This window comes from Aphelocoma coerulescens, chromosome 7, assembly GCF_041296385.1.
Source record: "Aphelocoma coerulescens isolate FSJ_1873_10779 chromosome 7, UR_Acoe_1.0, whole genome shotgun sequence".
Taxonomy (NCBI): Eukaryota; Metazoa; Chordata; class Aves; order Passeriformes; family Corvidae; genus Aphelocoma; species Aphelocoma coerulescens.
In genome coordinates, this window is record NC_091021.1 from 16,309,754 (window position 1) to 16,333,471 (window position 23,718).

The window sequence follows — 23,718 nt, forward strand, 5'->3', positions numbered from 1 at the left end:
GAAATATCTAAACTCTTTGATTGTTACAATCTTTCCTACTAATTTAACTGTGAAATTAAGATGAAATAATATCTTTAAAGTGATCAAGGTGCCCAAGAAAGCTGTCCCACAAGAAAAGACGCCTGTTGCAGTACCCAAACAAGCAGAACCACCACCAGCCAAAGGTACAGGTCTCTATCAGTATCATCATTAGAAAAAAAGTCATGCTCTTCTGGACTTTAGTTAGACTAATTTTTTTATGATGACCTGTCAGAGATAGGTGCCTAAGGAATATGAAGTGCAATGTGGAGTGTCAAAAACACGGCAGAAAAACTAGATTTCATTCCTTGAAAAGTATCTCTAGCTTATCGACTTTTAATAAAGTTTAAGAATTAACATTTACTGACTGTTTAGTTTAAACAAAATAATATGCTTTTCTAAAGAAGAGCCTGAAAATAAGCCTTTAAGTTAAAGAACAAAACATTGCATCCCGAGATTTCTAATAGATGACAGCAGCTGAGTAAGTTCTCTACCTCTTTAAAAGTAAGGTAATGCCAATGTACATGAGGAATTTTTGCTAGCAAATGACTGGATGTATCTAGTGATTATCTTATTACCATATTATAGAACCAGTAAGAGAAGAGAGAATATAAGAGGTATGTATATTTCTACAGTAGAATTTAAATGACAGGAACTGTGGAACATAGAAACTTAAGAGGAGATGTAAAGAATGGAAATAATTGATAGAAAAAAAAAAGATGGCAATGGTAAATCAAATGCTACTTTCCTAAAAAAACCTGTTTCAATTACAAAGTAGTTGTGAATTATATATGGCTGATACACAAATGCACTAGGATTCCATAAATAAATCTCTGATCATCTGTTACTAAGAAGCCAGATATATTTTCTACATTTATCCTGACCAAGAAACAAAAGACCACACAGAGTTCCCATCTCCTGTGTGATGCATTGGGCATGCTGATCATTCCACAGGTTGGAAGCAAAGCAGAGCTGATGACTGAATGTAACCACAGCACGCCCTCAAAAACAACTGCGTGCATGTACTACTGGTTGTCTTGTTGTTACATCGACATCTGCAGTGCCCACAAAACTAAATACACTAATATCTTTGAAGTTCCAAAGGTGCCCAAGAAAGCTGTTCTGGAAGAGCCTACACCTGTAGCTGTGCCAAAAAAGCCAGAACCAGCAGCAGTTCGAGGTACCTGTCGCTTTGTGCATCAGTCTGAGTGAGACTGTCCTTACTGTCTTACATGTTATTTCTGATGTCTGTCGTTCTGTTCATTTGTGATTTCCTGAAATTTCTATATTCTGTGCTGTGTATCAGTTAGGAATTTGATAATGCAATATTTTGTATAAAAAACTCAAATTATATTTTGATTTTACTATATTGGTGTCTTATTCTGAAGCAGTAGATACTAAAATGTTTATTTTAACAATTGATCATAAGTTTTCCATACAGCTGCCCAAATTATCTTAAATTGACAAGAGTCTACATCACTCTTCTGGCAGAGTCAGGCAGTGTATATAATAGACATAAATCTGTTGAAATGAAAACCAATTTTTATTTAGCAATGCACAAGTGCAGTAAGAAGTGACAATATACAAAGTTTTAAAAGACATTGCTGACACTCTCAGGGTTTATAATAAAGAAAGAATCATTATAAAATTATAAAATCCATTGCACTGTACAGGCTGTGGAAGTTGCCACAGTGAAATGAAAATTGAAGCAAAAGAGGTACTTAGGATAAGAAAATAAGCCAAAAAAAAAAAAAAAAAAAAAAAACCAAAGAAAAAGAAAAGCATTAGCGAAGAATGGATATATAGAAGGACAAAAATAGGGAAAAATGAGAGAAACTGTGTTACTCATCCTATCACTACCCAAACTGCTAAACATAAAAGCACCAGCAGATTCATGAGGAATGGTAACAAAGAAGACATGAGCTGAGGTTGCTCCCAGAGAAAAGCCAGATGCCAGCAGGGCTGAGAATGAAAGGCTCTCCTCCTCCAAGGGAGGAAAGGCTGCTAAGTACCCTAATTCATACCTCACCCTCAAGCCTATGCATAGCCAGCAGTTCTCTCACAGAACCTACCTGGTGTCACTGCTCTGTGCCTGTGCCCTGAGGGGTTTGTGTGTGTGACCAAGTGAGAGAGAGAGAGAGACATGGGTTGATGCTCTGAGACCACTTTGGTTATGTTCATGAGTGCATCTCCAGTTTACATTTCACTGTGCATCCTCCTGTTGTATGTATAAAACTGACTGCTACTAATATCTTTGAAGCACCCGAGGTGCCCAGGAAGGCTACTCGTGAGGAAAAGATACCTGTGCCCATTGCCAAAGCACCAGAGCTTCCAGCACCCAGAGGTACCTGTCTTCATGGATAACTTAACAAAGAAGATATTTCATCTTCTTCTCCTCAGCCTTGTCCTACCCTCTCCTGGCCTGTCTCTGTTTCCTGACTGAGACTCAAGGCTGTGTGTGCTGGGAAAAGGGTGCTGTGTGGTGTGTGAGGGTTGGAGCTGGCTGTTGTGATGTTCTGTGTCTGTGTCACCCTGCTTGTTGTTCCTGCTTGCCATATGTTCTCAACAATGTCAAATGAAATGCACTAATATCTTTGAAGTGCCTGAGATGCCTGAAGCCGAGGTCCTGGAAGAGGAAGAAGAGGTGGAAGCACCAGAAGAGGTGGCAGCAGTTGCTGAGCCTGGAGAGCCAGAAGTCTCTCCAGCTGAAGGTATAGGGTGGTGTTCTGAAAGAGTCTGCCATGACCTCCACATTGCTGCAGTGCTCAGTGTTCTTTGCCCCTCTGCCCTGTGTGGGGAGGGATGAGAGCAGCATTTGGTCATTTGGTATCTGGGTGTGCATGACCTTTAGCTCATTCAAGTAAAACCAGCTAATATCTTTAAAGTGCCTGAGGTGATTGAGGAGGAAGAGGCAGAAGAGGAGGTGCCAGTGGTCATTCCTCAAAAGCCTGTGCCTGTGCCCAAGAAACCTGTGGCTGTGCCAAAGAAACCTGTGGCTGTACCCAAGAAACCAGAGCCTGTTGCTGTGCCAAAAGTACCAGAACCTGTTCCTGTTCTTAGAAAACATACAGTTCCTTCAGTTAAAGGTACATACATCAGTGACTGAGCATCTCCTTCTCTCTATTTTCTGAATACCTTTCCCCTTGTTTCACTGATGTATGCAGTGCCAAATGAATAATCTGCTGCTTAAATTTCTTCATATTTTGTATGCCCTACTCTTTTTAGTCATTGCACTTTTCACTATGATGTGTATATATGTCTTAATATTCACAAAAATGAAAATTTACTAATATCTTTAAAGAACCTGAAGTACCAGAGAGAACTATCCCAGAAGAGAAAGTGCCTCTTACAACACCTAAAGAGTCACAATTAGAAAAACCAGAGCCTCCTGCAACCAAAGGTACATATTGCCAGGAGGCATCTCCTGAGAAGAAATGTTTCTATATTCTTTCTTTTCTTTGTTCATAACTGAGTCTATAAAATTTGTCAGTTGAATGTAGCCTACCTTGAGAAAGACTGGAGCAGAGTCTTTCATGGTTATGGCCACTGTTATTGTGATTTTGTGTGTGCTAGATGTCTTTGTCTTTTTATGTTTCATATGTACATTTATATACACACAGATAAAAGAACATTTTTTTTTTTTAAGTGCCTGGGGTACCCAAGAAACCTGTCTCAGAGGAGAAAGTACCTGTTGCTATTCCTAAAATACCTGAATCACTACCAAGTGAAGGTTTGTGCCACCATAGATTTTACTCTAAGAACAGTCCTTTGTCCTGTTCTTCCAAGTATAAGCTTTAAAGTAGACATTTTCCTTTTTCTCCTATTGTGATGTTTGTAAGTTGTTCGCTTCATATTTTAGATTATATTAGTCAATATTTCTTGTATCTGTTATTATATCTTCATAATTGGAAGTAAAATATATGCTCCTGCCCAGGAGAAATCTCTTTTAAGATAATATTAAATTCCCACTAAATTGGAGTCTCTCAAAAGTTAGTATTTATGTTGCTGTTATAATAAATTAATTGAGAGCTTTGAGATTTTTATTCTTTCCTGTTGCAATGACTCATCCACAAATTTAATGTTTAGTTTCTATTGTATACCTAAAAAATTCTATCCTTCACACAATCCTGACTCCTAGAAAAGAAAGTAGTTTTTCAAAATCTTTCATTAACTGCAAAGGTAACAGATACTGAGTGATTACTTATCCTAATGTGTATTTGTCTGTGTCTGTTGGAGTAGATTTGCTTTTAGTTATATCTGTATAACTGTTCATGTGAAATGATCTTATAATTGAAAACTTACACCAGTTGTCAATATTCTTTAAAGAATATAAAATCATAAAGGAGATGGAGCCTGAAGAAGCAGAAGAAATTCCAGTTGTAGAAGTTGAAGAAGCTTTACCAGTTGAAGGTATACAAAGTACTTCCCTAGAGGCTGCCGCACACCTTTCTTTCATTATCATCATGTGCAGTTTTTTTCTTGCTCTCTCATTTTTCACACACGTGCCTGTATATTGTTGGTCACCTGTTCATTGTAGGTCCTTCTGTGATTCTTCCGTTGTTGTGTTCTGGAAATTATTTCTGATCATTTAACTCTTAAATATAACCCGAAGATTGTTTTAAATGCTTTCATTTTGTTTCTTGTCCACATGAGTCTTCCCACCATTTGGTTTTCTGCCTTTGTTCTCACGTTATTAACATGCTTTTTAAAGTCAGCTTGGATATTTGTATTGTGTGCATGCTATGAAGGAGTAACCTAAGGCTCTTTCATGGTCCCATTTAATTCAATGACATTTTTTCACTGGCTTCACTGGAAATGGAAAATGGTGGTCTTTAGGTTTGTACATTACTCTTCACATAACTACCATCATAGGAAATTTATTCTAAATCTACCTAATGTTATTTAAAGTGCCTCAACCTGAAAAGAAGGTCCCTGAAAAGCGAAAACCTCCACCACCACCACCCGCACCAAAAGAAGATATTAAACTGGCAAAAGAGCTACTTAAAGGTATAATCATCTGAAGCCATAAATAACAGTGGAAACTCAAAACATAATATTTTAAAATTATACTGATGAATCTTGAAAAGCATGCTTTTGAACTATCATTTTGTGTCTTTTTTATTTCTTTTCTAATATACCATTCTTTAATGGTGCGCCTCACTAATGCTCAGTTCCTCATGATTTTTTATCAGCGTTATGCCGAGGAAATTTACATGGATTCTTTTCAATAGTTACAGAAAAAAAACCCCCAATTTATTAAAATTTTAATCAAGTTAACACATTCTTCTATCCTTAACATAATTCTTCTCTCTTTAACATATTCTTACATGTGAAAAGAATCCCCAGCAATAATTTGCTGGTGTTATTATATGAACATGGGTTTCAGATAAATTGTGCTTCATACAGACCATCTGACTTTTTCTAAACAGTTAATCAGCAAGGATCTTTGCTTTGCAGCTTTTGTCCTTCTATTACATCAATACTATTAATGAGGTGTTTGGATTTTTTAGAAAACTCCTTTCTTTTTTGAGTCTAATGTGTGTTGTAAAATTCAAATAATTTTCTTTAAGCTCCTGAAGCAAGGAAGAAAGTTGTGGCTGCAAAACCTGGTGAGCCTCCAAAACTGGAACCCCCACCTGCTAAAGGTACCTACCTAATATAAGGATCTTGCTTAAAATAAACCTCTCATGAGTCCAAAGTTGTAGTTCTTAGTATCTTCTTTTTTAATTTGCTCAAATATGTCAAAACACTGTCTGTGTTAGATTATGCTCAACAGTGCACCCCCATCTTGGGCACGTATGTTTGTGTTATATTTATGTCCACTTTAACTGCCCATCATGCAATCCGTGAGATGAGAGTCAGAAACATAGAAGAATGAGAGAGTTTTTATGAGTTTTATTGCTTGTGTAGATGTTCACTTTGGTTTTCTACTTAGCTAGAAATAAAAAATAAAAAGCTGTTTAAACGTATACAGCATTGTTTTAGCATACTTAGTTTATTATTTTTCTGAAATGTAACGTATTCTTGTGAGAGGACACCTTCCAGAGATGGGAATGAATAATATATTGAGCAAGCCACTTCACAACCATGCCTTTGTATCATTCATATGTACTGCAGTTTAAGATAAACTAAGCAGCTAAACAGTGGACATTCCTTCTTAATGCTGTTCCAAGTTTAGAGATTAAAGTGGATCCTTATGAATAGATATGTAACTTAAGCTTGTAGTGAAAGAGGACAAGGAAATAAAAATGTTACTATGATGATGATTCTTCTTGAATACATAACCTTTATAGTTTTCTCAAACCATACTTCTCTTCTGTTGATTTGTATGAAAACTTTCTCTTATGTATAAATTTAGCTGTATGCAAATTATATAGAAAATATATTAAAACTATTGACTTCAGTATCAACAGTTTTACCTTTGATTTTAATACTCAGTAGTGAACTAGCATTTGATTTGTCTGTTTGGACAGGCTAGTTATTGGTTAGCTCTTACTACTGTTATGAATCTATAATAAAATCTGGAATAATATTCTTTTAAGTGCCTGGGCTTGTAAAGAAACCTCGCAGAGTAATTCCTGAGGTCACTCCCCCACCAAAAGAAGAAGTTGTTTTGAAAAGAGGTATAGTAACTTGGCTTTGTTTTAAAAACCTTGGCATTTTAACATTGTTCAGCATATTCCCCTAAGTAAAATTGTTTTATGTATGTGGTATGGAAAATTACATGATCAAATACTATCTGATATTTGTTTCTTGGGAAAAGCAGTTGTAGTTGCAGGGATGAAGGAGGGGCAAGGTGGCCTGAAATTCTCTCAGATCCAAAGGATCTGTGATGAAAACAGGGCAGAACATTGAAAATCCAGTTCCCTATCTCTCTCTTCCATTTTCCTGATCTCTTTATACTAGAGTTGAGTGTTTTCCACTGTCTTCAGCTTCTGGACCTCTGTCCAGTGACAGTGTGAATGTTATTAATGTTACATGTGTAGTCTATGTGTTCTCTTTTGTGGTTTTCTTAGAAGTACCGCTCAGATCACAGAACCCCGCAGTACTATTGGAGATCAGCCCCCTTTCCTGCAACCTCTAGGGCATTCTGAATCATTTTGTGCTCAACTATTGCTTAGAAAAATGAAGCACTAATTCCAATTCTCTTCAAAATACCACAGAGGGATGATTCGTGCCTGTATACCTTGCAGCCAACCTTCAAATTTCAGACAAAATAATAAAATACAATATTCAGTTTTTCAGATGACCATGTCATTACATATCCAAGACAGAGAACTGAGAGGACAAAAATAAGTGAAATTAAGAAAATGGAGAACAGACATTATATAAATTTGAGCTCTTCAAATACAGTACTTGAGGATGTAGTCTAGTTATCTCACTGAAGTCAATGGGAATTTAATCTATAATCCTGCATTGCATCCCTAAAAATCATCTTTAACTACAGTTAATAATTCATAATTACATATAGCAATAAATAAGAGAATAAATATATAAGATACTACAAGAAATTTTATTCTATCATAGTCAGTTAACATTAAAATCTTTCCTCTCAGATGGACTACTCTTAACAAAAATGTCTTTTTTCCTTAGATGACTTGAATTTTAAATTACTTTCAGGATAGTATCTTGAATAGTTACACAAATCTTCCATTTCTATTGAGCTATATATTTTATTTTCCTGTTTCTTTATGATTGATGCTTTTAATCTTTGTCTTGTTCACTGTCTTATTATTTTGTTTGCCTGTGCTTTGAAAACTGAGATTTCTTTTCTTTTGAAGTTCTTAAAAAGAAACCTGAAGAGGAAGAACCTAAACCAGAAAAAGAGCCTAAACCAGAAGTTAAACCAGTACCTACACCAGTAGAAAAAATTAAGAAACCTGAAGGTACTACATTGCTTTCAAATCTATTTATTAAATTATGATTTTTTTAAAAAAATCCCACTATTAAGTAGTATTCCCTTAAATTCAGGAATGAAACTGATATCTTGAAAGATGGCTTGCTTTGGCCTAACTGTGCAATTTAAATCTTAGCTGGAAGCACAACCAAGTTTGACATTCACATTTGGGTCTGAATTCTACATTTTGGGATTGTTTCTCAGTCTTCATTGTGTATAGAAAATATATTACCAATATTTTATATAATACTGATAAAAATATAACTACAGCAAAACAATTGATCCAAGAATTCTTTTAGGTAACATTTTACCAATATGTGTCCTTTTACCCATTTATAGTTTCTAATTTATTCAAGTCTTATTCTAAAAAATACGTATTCCTAAACCTTCAGAACATCTGAAACTGTTTACATGTAAAAACAATGAAAACTTTTAAATACACTTGAGGGTATTCTATTTAGGGATTTAAGGTGTTTTAATGTATCTTACAAAATAAAAATATTGTTTTAAAGTCCCAGAAGTTCCTACGAAGAAAACTGAGATACCTGTCATAAAAAAAGAGGAGAAACTTGTGCCTGAACCACCAAAAGGTACAGATGTGTGGTGCTCTTTTTTCCTTATTGCGGCAACTAAAGGATATTCAGTGCTGAATATCATGCTATATTAATACAATGCATTGCTGTTCTCCAGTCTGTCATGACTGCTGTGTCCTCATTAACCATTTTGCAATCTTCTGGATTTCTTCTTGTCTTTATTCTTCAATGCTTGAAAAGTTAATCTTTTTTCCATTGTTTCCAATCTTGCTTTACAAGACTTAGTTAATCTCAAGGTGATTTCTTGCTTTTTGGACAAATAAAATAGAAACCAATGAATTGTCTTTGTTTAGCCATCTCTGTGTTTTTGCTCCTAACTACTAATGCTCAATGTGGTTGCAAAAAATGTAAACTAACCTACTTGTAATTTCTGTGTTTGAAATGGCAGAAACTAAGCAAGCATCTGTCCCAGTTCCTGGGCCTGAACCTAAACCTGCAGTAGGTAAGAATTCTTTAGTTGTGAATACTGGTCAAGCCTTTCTTTTGTGTCTAGTTATTTTTCATTCAGGGATTTCTCACTAAAAGGACATTCACAGAATTGTAGAATACCAGGTTGAAAGGTGACTTCAAGGGTAATCTGGTCCAGCCTTTCTTGGCAAAACCACAGTCTAGACAAGATGACTCAGCACCCTGTGCAGCTGAATCTCAAAAGTATCCACATAAAGGCCTTTAGAATTAATAAGACTGGAACTTCCATACCATCTACAAAACATTTTAAAGAACATCATACTGAAAGTAATGTATTAAAACTCTTTTTTTCCCATACAGCTCTAAAATCTCCAAAACCAGCTGCAGAACCTGCACCTGCTGTTACTGCTCCAGTGGCAGCTCCAGTTGTTGGAAAGAAAGCAGGTATTTATGTGTATTCTATGCTATTGATAGGATTTTTCTCTCTGACATGCCTAAATACTTTCAGTATAAAAAGAGTGAAGAGCTGTACAATAACTCATTCAATACAGGAAGATTTGAGGTCCCGTTCAAGGATCTTGTTATTCTAGGTACTATCACCTAATTTAAAACAAAAATATCTCTGATACACTGTGGAGACCAGTCTGTGCTCTTTTGTCTGGATGGTAATGTGTGTCTTTATTTGTTGTCCTAGTATGAAATTTGTGTATTCTGTTGTTTTCTCAGTGTTCCTTATGTCCTGATGTATGTTTTGTGAATCGCATCTTGTATTTTCTGTGTAGAAAAAGAGAAGTTACATGTTTGTGAGCAATTGTTGTGTTGTTTGGTTTCCTGCTTTTGACTTGTCATTGAAGCCCTGAGGAAAAGTGGCAGTGGTGTTGAAGAAATAGAGTATTGCTACTTTCATCTGCTATGCTTAGGACCCTGGAACAAAGCCTGCTGTGAAAAAAAAAAGGACTGTGAAGGTTCCAGTTCCTCTGAAACACTCTGAGCCTGTGGTCCACCAGCAGAGCTGATGTACATTCCACTCACCCACCATTCAAAGGACCTCATGTTACAGTAGAGCTCAGATCCTGGGCATTTGAGAAGCCAAATCATGAATGTCTCATGGCCATTGATCTGGTGATGTAGCCTGAAGTGGCAAAATTAACCTATTTTATGTCAGTTACCAGACAGCTGTCATTTTCTGCTACTTTTAAGCTGCACTGAATTTAAATTGGTGATCTAACGAGACAAGACTAATAGTGGTTTACTTAGGTTTTCTGTTCATGTGTGCCATTCTTACCTTTCTTTTGTGATTATGTTGTAAGTTTTCTGTTGTGTAGAGAAAAAGTGTTCTATGTTCATTTTATTTCAGGTATAGCTGGAAAATTTGTCTTAAAATATATTGTTCCCGATTCTTATTCTTATGGGTTTTAACTCTCTAAATTACCTATGAAACCTTTGTAGCTGCAGAAAAGCGTGATGCACCACCTGTGCTAAAGCATAGAGATAAAATGCCCTCAGTGGAAGAAGAAGAGCCTGAGTCAATTGTGTTAAAGAAGATTTTGGTTGAGAAAAGCTTGCATGTAAAAGAGAAAGTAAGTCCTAAGGAGACAGTTCCGGCCATAGAGCCACTTGAGTATAAAATCTCACTGGAAACAGCTGATGGAATACTGAATTCAGAGAGACATGAACAGGAGAAAGTAGCTCTTAAATATTTCATCCTGGCTTCTGAAGAAGAGGAACCAGAAATGACACCTGTAGTTTCAAGAAAGACTACCCTTACAGGTGAGAAATTAGAAATTGAAATGGATCACATTACTTACACAAAGGATGAACTACCACTACTGGATGAGGAAGAGAAACTGATTTCTATAACATCTGAACATGCGGAAAGAGATTCTGGAGAAGAAAAGGATGAAATTAAATTGCTTGTTCATAGGGAAGATGCCATAGAGAAAATCTCTGAAAAGTTTAGTGTTCTTCATGAAGGAAAGATTCCTGGCAATGTGAAAGAAGAAGAAATTGAATCAACTTGTGTACCTAAACCCAGAAAGCCATATCAGACCAAGGACCAGAAAGGACTTCCAGGAAAAGAAAAAAAATCAAAAATAAGTTTGCAACCTGAAAAATTTCACATTAAGGACAAAAGTTTATTTCTACAGGATATCATAGAGGCAGGCATAGTTGAAACTCCTCAGCTTAGAAATGTAAATGAGAGAGGAGATTTTACTCCAGAGAAATCTAACGTTTCTGTTGGAAAATCCATGAAGGAGCATGGCATACCAAGTAAAATTCAGAGGATGAAGCAGTCTGGTAGCACAGTAGCTGAAGTTCCTATAGATGAGATTCTTAACAAAGAAGCAAAGAAAGTGGAAGATATTCAAGATGATGAGAAAGATAAGAATCTGGATTTAACATCAGCAGAAGTACATTCCTTAGACCTGTGTGAGGAGGCTGAGCCAGGATTGAGAAGAGATGTTGACCTAGAACACCCCATTGAGGATGAGGAGGTGCCCAGAGAAAAACCTCACACAATCTTTAAAACGTCTCTTAAGTCAGAAGTAGTAGAAACAAAAGCAAGAGAAAAATACTCTACAGAGAAAGAAGTTCACTATGAGGAGGGTTTAGGACAATCATTGACTGAGAAAGCCCTCCTAAGTGATAAAAAAATAGGCAAGAAGGTTATACCAGAGAAGGAAGAAAAAACTATCTTCAGCACCCACTTAAAAAAAGACAAAATTAGACAGTCAAATGCCCCTGAAATTCTACCTGTGGAAAAACAGTTGGGTACAGTGATGACAGAAGGAATGGAAAGTGAAGTTTCCATAGTCAAACATGAAAAGGGAGTCATATCTGAGTCAGTAAAGAAAGCTACTATTCAGCCACCACAAAGTCAAGATGAAAAACAATTTCAAGAAGTTCATACCATTCAGGATGAACATAAAGAAACACTAGCTCATAAAAGCAGAAAAGACAGAATTGAAGAAAAGCAATCTACAGAATGTATATCAGATGAAAAAACATCACCTGAACATGGCATTAGAAAAAGCGCATCTGGTACCATGAAAAAAGGGAAAGGAAAGCTTCCTGACAAATCATCATCAAGCAAAGGGATCCTTGCAAATGGAGAAGATAATTACTCCTCAAGCATAGGTAAGATAATAACTTCTAAGAAAGCAGAAGGAGAGAAAGAATACCAGAAATCAGAGCCTGCTCACCTGACTGAGCAGGCCACTAGACTTTCGAGCAAGAATAAGAATTTGGATGCATGTGGAGAATCGTGTGAAGTTCTGGATGTTCCAGCAAAGTCTCATGCAAAGCGAGGTGAGGAAGACTGATGCCAAATTCTTCCACGAAGTGCTTGTACCATTTGCTTCAGGAGAGTACCACCTGCCATTGTGTTTTAGTTACACCATTCGCAATTCCATCAAGTCTGTCAGCTGGCTTTATTGGCATTCAGCCACTCTTGACGTGTTTGTCTTACCTGTCTCTACATACATCTCTGTGATCACTGTTCATTGTCTTATCCTTACACTTTTCTAAGACTTCATAAATCATTCTGTGTGCCATTGTCTTCTCAGGAAAACTCATACATTTTTTCCAGTGTTCATTTTTCCATCCACTGCAATAAAATCTGTCCTGCATTTCATTCATATTCTCCCATTAAAAGTATCTTTTATATTTCCTTTCACAAAGAGATAATGAGAAGCAGCATAGTATGGATAATACTTTCAAAAGTCCGTGATGATTCATCACAAATTAGGTTACTAATAGAACATCCCTCACTCATAGAAGTACCAGATTGCCCCAAAACATATATTTGATTTACACAACTTATATTTTTGTGGCCTTCATTAGTAAAAGGGTGTGCTTTTTTAAAAAAAAAACAAACAAAAAACTCATATAATTTTAATAGGTACTTAAACTATTTCGGCTGACAGGTGGGTATTGATCAAGGGCCTAATCTAAGTGTCAAGGAATGTCAGAATTCTACAAATTAATGGGCAGGACTACACATTAAGGAAATAGGACCTTCTAAGCTGCCTGTTAGTCCCTACTGGTGAATTTGTCTTTCCCACGCTTCAAGATATTCCATTGAGATATAGACAGTAAAAGTTCTATAAACATATGTTTATATCATTTCCTCCCCTTTTACATGTAGGTAACTAAAGGAAGGAAAAATTTGATATGTAAAATAATTGCTTGTCTTAGTTTTAGTAAGTATGTTTATTTAACTGCATTCCTAATAATCTTGCTGTTCTGCTTCAGAGGCCAAGCCACCAAAAGAAGAAACTCCAAAGGGTATCAGTCCAGTCAAAGGTACGAGCAAAACCTTGTCATGGTTTAACTCCAGCTGGCAATCAGGCCCCACACAGCAAGTCGTTCACTCCCTTATGGTGGGAGAGGGGAAAGAATAAGAGGGTTAAAAGTGAGAAAACTCATGGGTTGAGCAAAAGCAGAGCACATAAACAAAGCAAAATAGGAATTCATTCCCATGAGCAGGGACGTCTTCACCCACATGCAGGACAGCAAGATTCCATCCCTTGAAGGGCAAATGTCTTAATTCTGAATGCCCCCCACTTCCCTCTTCCCCTGCTTTATATACTGAGCATGACACCATATGGTATAGGATATCACTTTGGTCACTTGGGATGAGCTTTCCTCGCTGTATCTCCTTCCAGTTTCTTGTGCACTCCCAGCCTACTCAGGGGTGGGGCAGTATGAGAAGCAGAAAAGGCCTTGACTCTGCAAGTGCCTCTCAGCAATCACAAAAACATCTCTGTATTTTCAGGACTGCTTTCAACACTAACCCAAAACATAGCCCCATACTAGCTACTTAGAAGACTATTAAATCTACCCCAACCAAAATCAGTATAGCCTACAATCAAAAGCAATTAATCAGGATTAGTTTATTAATTTCTGGATCTGAATTACAGCCAAGAAGACACCTTCACCAGCAGATGCAGAAAGAAGGAAACTCAGGCCAGGCAGCGGTGGTGAAAAACCTCCTGAAGAGCCTCCATTTACTTACCAGCTCAAGGCTGTGCCACTGAAGTTTGTCAAGGAGATGAAAGATATAGTGCTAAAAGAAGCTGAGTCTGTTGGGTCTTCTGCAATCTTTGAAGTCCTTATTTCACCATCCACTGCAATTACCAGCTGGATGAAAGATGGAAGTAACATCCGAGAGAGCCCAAAACACAAGTTTATTGCTGATGGCAAAGATAGGAAGCTGCATATTATTGATGTCCAGCTGTCCGATGCTGGTGAATATACTTGTGTATTACGACTGGGGAACAAAGAGAAGACCTCTACAGCCAAACTTATTGTTGAAGGTATTCCCTGTTTCAGATTTATCAGTAATTTAGGCTAGCTACTCCTCAAACTAGAACTGGTGCTTTGTAATTTTACAGTAGTTGGTAGACACATTCTTTTGTTTCCCTCGATCACTGCACATATTATATATGGTATTTCTGCATCACATGTTCTATATATAAAGGAGACAAATCAGAATAATTTGTTTCCCACAGAACTCCCAGTGCGGTTTGTGAAAACACTTGAAGAAGAAGTGACTGTTGTTAAAACCCAGCCACTGTACTTAACATGTGAGCTTAACAAAGAAAGAAATGTGGTCTGGAGAAAGGATGGTAAAATCATTCAATCCAAGCCTGGGAAATTTGCTCTGGGTGTTATTGGTTTGTCACATTCCCTCACGGTCGCTGATTCAGATGATTTTGATGCTGGCACTTACACTGTTACTGTGGAAGACTCTGAACTATCATGCTCATCTTGTGTTAGGGTAGTAGGTAAGCAACCAAAACCATGTTCTTTTTTCTCTGTAGGATATTTGGGCTGTTTTAAAATTATGAAATCCTTTTCTCATAGACTTACAATGTAAGTGGACAGATAAGATTTTTACAGCTATTAAAACTTGCTGTAATACAAAATCTCTTAATTCTATTTCTTCTTTTTTTTTTTTTTTTTTGACATGTCTATTTGTAATAAAAGTCTGCTAAGCTGTTTTCTTGTGTAACTTTTTGTCATGCAGAAGTTATAAGGGACTGGTTAGTAAAACCCATAAGAGACCAGCATGTTAAACCAAAAGGAACAGCTACTTTCAGCTGTGACATTGTCAAGGATACACCAAACATTAAATGGTTTAAAGGAGATGAGGAAATTCCTGCTGAGCCCACTGACAAGACAGAAATCTTGAAAGAAGGAAATAAAATTTTCCTGAAAATCAAGAATGCTGGTCCTGCTGATATTGGAGAATATGCAGTGGAAATTGAAGGTCGCAGATACCCAGCTAAACTGACCCTTGGTGGTAAGGAAGCTTTTATTTGGATTATACTTAATCAGCTTGTAGGCCAATGTTGAAAAATGTCTAAATAAACAAACAGAAAAGGTAACCTTAATTATTATAAAGCTCTATCAAAACTTGACCTAATCGTACATGCGTTCATTTGTGCATTCTAGATCGTGAAGTTGAACTTCTGAAGCCATTAGAGGATGTTACAGTTTATGAGAAAGAGACAGCAAACTTTGATACAGAAATATCTGAAGATGATGTTCCTGGTGAATGGAAGCTGAAAGGAGAAGTCCTGAGACCTTCACCTGTAAGCATTCTTGAATTTTGTTACAAAATTTATTTAAATTAAATACTGTGAACAGGTTCCTTGAATCTTTATGGTAAGACCTGTCATTGCTACTCACTCCAGAATATATGACTAAAAATACTGATTCTCTAAGTAAGGATTATATCTTATAAAACTAAGTTTTGAAGGCCTTCATTTTTTTAAGGTATTAGAGCACACAATTCAAGCAATAATAGTAATATCCTACATAGATTGTAGGAATGATTCTGACATTCTAAAGAAGTGTGGAATGCTGAAGAATTGTATTCCATTTCTTAATCATTGAGTGAAAGTGTTAACTTTCCTTGAAAAGCAATTTCATTCTTCCTACCTGACTCTTTACTGCATACACAATGTTTATGAAAATCCCTTTATTAAAAACACCTAGCAGTAAGGCATTGTCATCACACTGGTATTTGTATTTAACAAAGTCTGTCATCTCTCCAGACATGTGAAATCAAAGCTGAAGGAGGAAAACGCTTCCTAACCTTACACAAAGTCAAATTAGAGCAAGCTGGCGAAGTCCTTTACCAGGCCTTTAATGCCGTCACTACAGCTATCCTGACAGTAAAAGGTACAATGCCCCACGGAGTGTGACACCAGCTTAGACAGACTTCACATGGAGCACATTACAAATGATGTATTATGTTCTGCTTCCAGAAATCGAATTGGACTTTGCTGTGCCTCTAAAAGATGTCACTGTTCCCGAGAAGCGCCAAGCCAGGTTTGAATGTGTCCTTACCAGAGAGGCCAATGTTATATGGTCTAAGGGCACTGATATACTCAAGATTGGAGACAAATTTGACATCATTGCAGATGGAAAGAAGCACATTCTTGTCATCAATGATTCACAGTTTGATGATGAGGGAGAATACACTGCTGAAGTTGATGGCAAGAAGAGCACAGCAAGACTGTTTGTGGAAGGCAAGTATATTCTCATGAACAAAAAATAAAAAAAGGGTAAAGAATATGTCCTTTAGAACTACCTTATCCTTTTTTCTCATTCTATTTATGTGTCTACATTACAGGTGTGAGGCTGAAGTTCATATCACCTCTACAGGATCAAACAGTAAAAGAAGGGGAAACAGCTCAGTTTCAGTTTGAGCTTTCTCATGAAGACATGCCTGTGAAATGGTACAAAAATGACAAGAGACTTCACACAAGCAGAACAGTTTTAATTACTTCAGAGGGCAAAGTTCATAAACTAGAAATGAGAGAGGTAACACTTGATGATATTTCAGAAATAAAGGCCGTAGTCAAGGACTTGAACACACAAGCCAACCTAAAAGTCTTAGGTAATTACATAAATGATTTAAAATGTGCTATAGAATAATTATTAATCATTTTTATTCCTAGAAAGTGAAAAAATATTGACATTTTAGTAAATTTATGTAACTAATTTATCTTATCCACTATGCCTTTTATAGAGGCCGATCCCTATTTCACTGTGAAATTACAAGACTACAGTGCTATAGAGAAAGATGATATTACTCTGGAGTGTGAACTTAGCAAAGATGTGCCAGTAAAATGGTACAAAGATGGTGAAGAACTAGTAGCTTCCAACAGAATTTCCATAAAAACGGATGGTTTGCGCCGTATTCTGAAGATCAAGAAGGCTGCAGAGAGTGATAAGGGTGTTTATGAGTGTGACTGTGGAACCGACAAGACAAGTGCCAATATCAGCGTTGAGTGTAAGTTATCATATCTTTGCTAAGGGAAAGTACTGAAACCTTTGTAAACCAGTGTAGACAGATAGATGCTCTCTAGAGAGCAAGACCAAAAATGCCCCTGTAGAAAGCATACTGTTGTGATGAATGGCTGAAATATTTGGATTTAAAGTTGTTAAAAGTGGTTACAAGAGACAATGTATTTGACGGTATATAAATAGCTGTAACAAAGACAGTGAGGATCAGTTAGTCTCTCTGCCCGTTTACAGTCAGGAAAAAAATATCAGTTTAGTTCACTGTAACAGATATCTGGGTTAATTATTAGGAAAAATATTCTTACCAAAATAACTAAATTTTCCGATATATTATAGAAGGAGCTTGTAGACTGACACCTTGCAGCTTTTTAGGAAGAGGTTAGATAAGCAGTTACTGGTCATAGCATTTGAATGCCCAAAAGAAGGAATAGGGAGAGAGTTGAGATCCTTTCCAGTATACATTTCTATGGTATACAATTTGTGAGTAAACAGATGTGAACTTGTGATTTTTTTTTTTTTTTAGCTCGCTTAATTAAAGTGGAGCGCCCACTGTATGGAGTGGAAGTATTTGTTGGTGAAACAGCACGCTTTGAAATTGAAATTTCTGAGCCTGATGTCCATCCTGTATGGAAGCTAAAGGGAGAAACCCTAACGCCTTCACCTGTAAGGTTTCTTCTTTCTTTTTAGACCATAATTTAGGTAGAAAAATATGTTTAGTAATAATGTTTCCTTAGTGGTTTCTTAGAATATTCATATTTGGTGTGGGGTGTGTGTTTCTTTATCACCAGGACTGTGAAATCATTGAAGATGGGAAGAAGCATATTCTTGTCCTTCATAACTGCAAACTTGATATGACGGGAGAAGTGTCTTTCCAAGCTGCCAATGCTAAAAGTGCTGCTAATCTGAAAGTGAAAGGTATAGTCTGCACTCGGCCAACATTTCCATGTGTATTTCAAGGCATGAGAACAAATCTAGTGCCAGAAAGCACTGTATGAACTGAACTGAAAGAGCTCTTCTTTGATTTCAGAACTGCCTCTTATCTTTATCACTCCACTAAGTGATGTGAAGGTCTTTGAGAAGGATGAAGCTAAGTTTGAATGTGAGGTATCCAGAGAACCCAAGACTTTCCGCTGGTTGAAAGGAACAGAAGAGATCACTCCTGATGAAAGAATTGAAATTATTTCAGACGGAACAAAGCATGCTCTGATTATTAAATCTGTTGCCTTTGAGGATGAAGTAAAATACACATTTGAAGCTGAGGATAAACGAACAAGTGCCAAGCTAATTATTGAAGGTTTGTTAGACTTCTTCTTTCTAGGAAAGTTTTGCATCATAGTACTTGCATAGTTTATATTGATAACATTATTGTTAATGACATGTTATGTTGGTATAGGTATCCGCCTGAAATTCCTTACTCCTCTCAAGGATGTAACAAAGAAGGAGAGAGAAACTGCAGAGTTCACTGTGGAACTCTCCCATGAAAACATCTCTGTGGCCTGGTTCAAGAATGACCAACGATTACATACCAGCAAAGTGGTTTCAATGACAGACGATGGCAAATTCCATACACTCACAATCAAAGATCTTACTATTGATGATACTTCTCAGATTAAAGTGGAAGCTATGGGCAAATCCTCAGAAGCTAAACTCACTGTTCTCGGTAAGAATACCCAAAAGAATTTACCTGATGAATATTATCAGAAGAGTTTTATTAATAAAATTAGCAATCAGAAAATCTTGTGGTCGGCCTAAATGTAAATTATGATTTTGAAAATCTAACAATTTGGTTTTCTTTCTTGGGTGTCCATTTACCTATTCACAATGGATGAATACACAGTGACTTTAAAATTTCATGCAAAGTTGCAAAGTTAGCTATTACATACTTAAAACAGGGCTCTGAAACTCCTAGAGCATCAAAATAATGTTGTAAGTAATATTAGTAATGCTCTGAATTGTTTCTTAGGTGTTCATTGTTTTCTTTTTTGTAACAGAACTGTGAAAAAGGACTGCATTTAATCCTTCTTGCAGGACATAAACAGGAAATATATTTTATGGCAGAATCTAGTTGTTCTTTCTGGAAGACTAAAACTTCAGTCTGAAATATGTCTTAACTTTTGCTTGCAGAGGGAGACCCTTACTTCACTGGGAAGCTGCAGGATTACACTGCTGTAGAGAAAGATGAAGTAATCTTACAATGTGAAATCAGCAAAGCAGATGCCCCAGTGAAATGGATGAAGGATGGAAATCCAATTACTGCATCAAAGAATGTTGTTATTAAGGCTGATGGTAGAAAGAGAATCCTTATTCTCAAGAAAGCTTTGAAGAAAGACATTGGACAGTACACTTGTGACTGTGGTACTGATCAAACCTCTGCCAAACTTGATATTGAAGGTATGGTTATTTTAATGGGCTGCTCTGTAGAGATCTTTTGGGATCTGCTAGAGATAGAGGGAATCAATCATGTTTTTCTTCTCCAGACCGGGATATTGAGATTGTACGACCACTATACAGTGTGGAGGTGATTGAGACAGAGACTGCCCGTTTTGACATTGAAATCTCTGAGGAAGGTGTCCATGGCAATTGGAAGCTAAAAGGAGAACCCCTGACTGAATCGGCCGTAAGCAAATATTTCAGAATATTTTTTATGTGTGTCTCAACACTTTGCAGGGAGGTGGGGTATGAGGGAGAGGGTGACTGCAGAAACTAAATGTGATCTCTCTTTGCTTTCAGTAAGAGTCACTACATTAGAAATACTGGGGTTTTTAATTAATAACTTTTTTAATGTAGTACAAATGTAATTCAAAATAGCTAAATAACAAATTATTTTACATAAAACAATACATTCTGCATTGCTAACAATACCTAACAATCATGTATCCAAAGTGCACAGACCTTGTGTACTTTACTAAAACATAATGGTATTTGAAAATGCAAACTTTGGATTGCATGCTTTTGCCTGTGGGTTTTGAGTTATATTTGGTTTAGATGTGGATCAGATTTCCAAACTCTTTTTCATTTCTGTGACAGTTAAAATTAGTGTAAAATGGTATAGGGCTTAATCAAATATTCTTAATTCCTTGTTGGAAGGATCTGGAAAATAAAGGAACAATGCAATCACAACTGGCAAAAATTTGGCTTCTATGTAATGGTACAAATGTGAATAATACACAAAGATCGGAAGTTCTGTGAAAATCAGTGTCTGGATAAAAGAAGGAAAGGTCTTCTTGAGGAAAGGTCCCAGCACAAGCTTAGCAATTTTTAGTTCCCTTGGGGGAACTAGGCCTCTGACTGGTCTACATATATATTAATATATTGGCTACTTAGTCAGCACACAAATATGTTGCATCTTGCCCTTTCTTTCTAGAGGAAACGGGCTGTATTAAGAAGAGGGTTTGCAAGGAAAAGCCTGTGAATTAATGTTTATAAGGTATATTTCATGTGGCAGTGGGCCTAAGAGTTGTTAATGGGGTAGAAGAAACCAGACACATGGTATGAGGTGAAGTAGGGGCTCTTTCAGTGAGTAGTACAAAATTGATTCAATTCTGTTTTTGCAGGAATGTGAAATCAAGGAGGAAGGAAAAAAGCACTTCCTTACACTGTACAATGTACGCTTAGATCAAGCCGGTGGAGTAGATTTCCAAGCAGCAAACGCCAAGTCTGGTGCTCACCTTCGAGTGAAACGTAAGTGTCTTTTAAACTGAATTAATTGATTAATTAAGTGAAAACATGGTGCTCACTGCCTCTTTGGAAAGCATGGAAAATCTCTATACTGTATTGAACCCACAGCAATCCTTTTCAGAACAGCAACTCGGGGATTAGTTACTCAGGTCATCTTAATTTTTTTTGTTAAGGATTGTCCTATGTGGTTTTTAACCTTATATATAATTTATTCATATAGGAGAAGTAAAACTAAGGAAATGGCCTTGAAGGCTGCTCCATGGTCTGGCAACATATGCTGTTATGAAATCAAATATTGCAGGCAAAGGCTTTGCTGCATCAAAGTATCATATTAACCAGAGAGGATAGGATAACAGTGATATCTGGGGGGTAGGGTTAAGGGCTTGATGGACAGGGACAGACTACACAGTTGAAGACCACTTGTTTCCCACTCCAATCCTAGCCCTCGCTATTTTGGAAACACATGCCTTATCTAGCAACAGGCATGCAAGGCTTGGCAAGGAGACAGATGCACAGCAACTTTCCTGCTGACCTTGTTTAATTTAAAGAAACATGCTCTGCAAATAGGAAACTGTAGGTGACCAGCCCTCCCCTAAGAACCCAGGGTGGCCTCTTCTATTTAGGGAATTTAAAGAGCAGCATTGCAATGTCTGGCTCTCTTGAGGGAAGCCACCATGGAGATTAGTACGTAAGGGCAGAAGCTTTCTCTTGGGTAGAAGTGACTAATCTAAAAATTATGTCTTCTCCTTACCAAGCTCGAGTAATTGGCTTGCTGAGACCCCTCAAGGATGTAACAGTGACAGCTGGGGAATCAGCAACCTTCGATTGCGAACTCTCTTACGAGGGAATCCCAGTAGAATGGTTCCTGAAAGGAAAGAAACTGGAGCCCAGTGACAAGGTAAAGAAACTAAACTTTACTTTTTTTCATGTTTGTTCCTCCTCCTTCTCTTTCAACTCTCTTCCCCTTTATTTCTTATTTATTCTCTGCCAGTTGAAGTACTAAGGCACAGCAATATTGTAGTGCTGGTATGCCAAATGCTAAATCATCCCTAAATCAGATACAACTATTTTTCCCAGAAATTCCAGTATTCTGGGATACTACAAGTATTTATTAAACAGAGGGAAACTAAGGTTCCAAAATACCAATCAGTACAACAGTGATTTTGTACCTGATTCTGATGGAGACTCAGCCACAGGGATACTGCATAATTTTTGTTCAGGTTACCTGTGGTTACAGTGAGAGGATTTTGAAAGGTGGTTTCAGAAAAAGCCTTTTTTCCTTGTGAATGCTGAGTTGCAGTCCAATTCAACATATAAGGGGATTAAGAGGATTCAAATTCCATTTCAGGCATTTGTTCTGGCTCTCCAGATAACTCTCTGGGCAGATTTGCTTGTCAAGCACTTCTCACTAGCTATTTTTAACCCTTCATCAAGTGCTGGCTCTTAACTCTGAGATTTGAGCAGCCTGGAATGCAGTCAATTTAATGTTTAAAGTCAATGGTAGGGGAAATAAATAAAGAAACATAAATTAATACATTAAAAAATGGAAACGGATATTACTGGTTGTGAGACATCTTTTTAGCATACTAGACCTAAAGAAAATAATGCAAATTAAAATAAAAGTTGGAAACCTCAGACAAAGTAAATTTTCAAGTCATTGCACGACCTAGAAAAGTTTCAGAACCTGTATTAATGCTGCTAATAATACTTTGGTACAGATTGCTATTTCTTTTAAATACAATTTTTAACATATCTTTTTCAGGGTTTGCTAGATCTTTCTGAGTTTTAACAAATTTACACAAATAAAAAGTATTTAATGAAAGAAATAGAATGTAGAAATAGGAAAATCAAAACAGATCATGGTGATAAGGGACCATATTACAGTATTTAAGGACAGATAAACAAAGATGAAACTCAGCAGATGAGTCATGAAATAAATCAAGGTAATTACTTCTGAGTTTCAGAATAAAAATGTGAAAAGCTATTGATCAGTGCAGTGGATTTGTAGTTATTACTGCCTGGCAGAAAAAATATTGTATGTTCAGTATTCTGCATGATGGAGCATTATTTTGGTCTTTTCTGTCTGAGCTATCATTTTAATTACATTAATAAAAAAATACAGATTTCATATACAGTCAGTTTACACATATAATCAAAACTGTCATTTGAACAGTTGAAATTTTACCAAGATAAAATTGAGAGTAAACCATATATTTACTTAATGCGTCACTTTTTACCCATTTAAAATAGCCTCTTGAAACACATTTACAACTGTCTTCAAGAATCAATCTAATTATACAAGTGTTTCATTTTAGCTGTTGCCAATTCAAACCATTTTATTACCTCTGTGGCTGGCACTCAGCTGAACATGTCTAACCTTTATTCATTGAAGTGATTTTTTTTCTTTACTGTGATTGCAAAGTAGTTTCTGCAACGGGTCATCACAGAAATCAGTTTTTAGGCAGAATTTTTTACCAAATGTTAATAATAGAAAGTCAAATTGGCAATTCCAGAAAAGTGTATGTGGGGGGTGCCAAACCTCTTTATATCTGCAAAAGTTTCTACTTTATATGTAACCAGCAGTAATGCCAACTTTTCCCATAAATTTGCTTATATTTTTTATTTGTTAACACCTGTTCAAAATAGACATCATCTCAAGTCAGCCTCAAAATCCTCAAAGCATTGAGGATTGAGCTATATCTAGTATATACAAAAGGAAATTATCAAAGTTTCACATAAAAGTGGACAACCAAGCTCCACAAATAATAAATAGCACGCTATCTCTTGAAATATTTCTTGAATACT

At 36.6% G+C, this 23,718-nt stretch overlaps 1 protein-coding gene across 20 annotated transcripts in view; it reads left to right on the plus strand.

The window, feature by feature from the left end:
* Positions 1-23,718, plus strand: part of LOC138112916 (titin-like) — a 241,572-nt gene that overhangs the window by 127,837 nt on the left and 90,017 nt on the right. For 17 of the 20 annotated variants that reach the window (XM_069020545.1, XM_069020525.1, XM_069020533.1 and 14 more), the window contains 23 exons: positions 4,927-5,025; positions 5,589-5,663; positions 6,561-6,641; positions 7,800-7,904; positions 8,428-8,505; positions 9,277-9,360; positions 13,171-13,221; positions 13,839-14,234; positions 14,430-14,705; positions 14,948-15,223; positions 15,376-15,515; positions 15,981-16,107; positions 16,194-16,457; positions 16,562-16,828; positions 16,961-17,224; positions 17,759-17,898; positions 18,024-18,150; positions 18,263-18,529; positions 18,629-18,895; positions 19,360-19,626; positions 19,713-19,852; positions 20,790-20,916; positions 21,669-21,811. In XM_069020545.1, coding sequence (XP_068876646.1) covers positions 4,927-5,025; positions 5,589-5,663; positions 6,561-6,641; positions 7,800-7,904; positions 8,428-8,505; positions 9,277-9,360; positions 13,171-13,221; positions 13,839-14,234; positions 14,430-14,705; positions 14,948-15,223; positions 15,376-15,515; positions 15,981-16,107; positions 16,194-16,457; positions 16,562-16,828; positions 16,961-17,224; positions 17,759-17,898; positions 18,024-18,150; positions 18,263-18,529; positions 18,629-18,895; positions 19,360-19,626; positions 19,713-19,852; positions 20,790-20,916; positions 21,669-21,811 — 4,061 coding nt within the window. The remainder of the gene's footprint in view (positions 1-4,926; positions 5,026-5,588; positions 5,664-6,560; positions 6,642-7,799; positions 7,905-8,427; positions 8,506-9,276; positions 9,361-13,170; positions 13,222-13,838; positions 14,235-14,429; positions 14,706-14,947; positions 15,224-15,375; positions 15,516-15,980; positions 16,108-16,193; positions 16,458-16,561; positions 16,829-16,960; positions 17,225-17,758; positions 17,899-18,023; positions 18,151-18,262; positions 18,530-18,628; positions 18,896-19,359; positions 19,627-19,712; positions 19,853-20,789; positions 20,917-21,668; positions 21,812-23,718) is intronic. The other 3 variants (XM_069020531.1, XM_069020532.1, XM_069020535.1) reach the window with 3 other exon arrangements.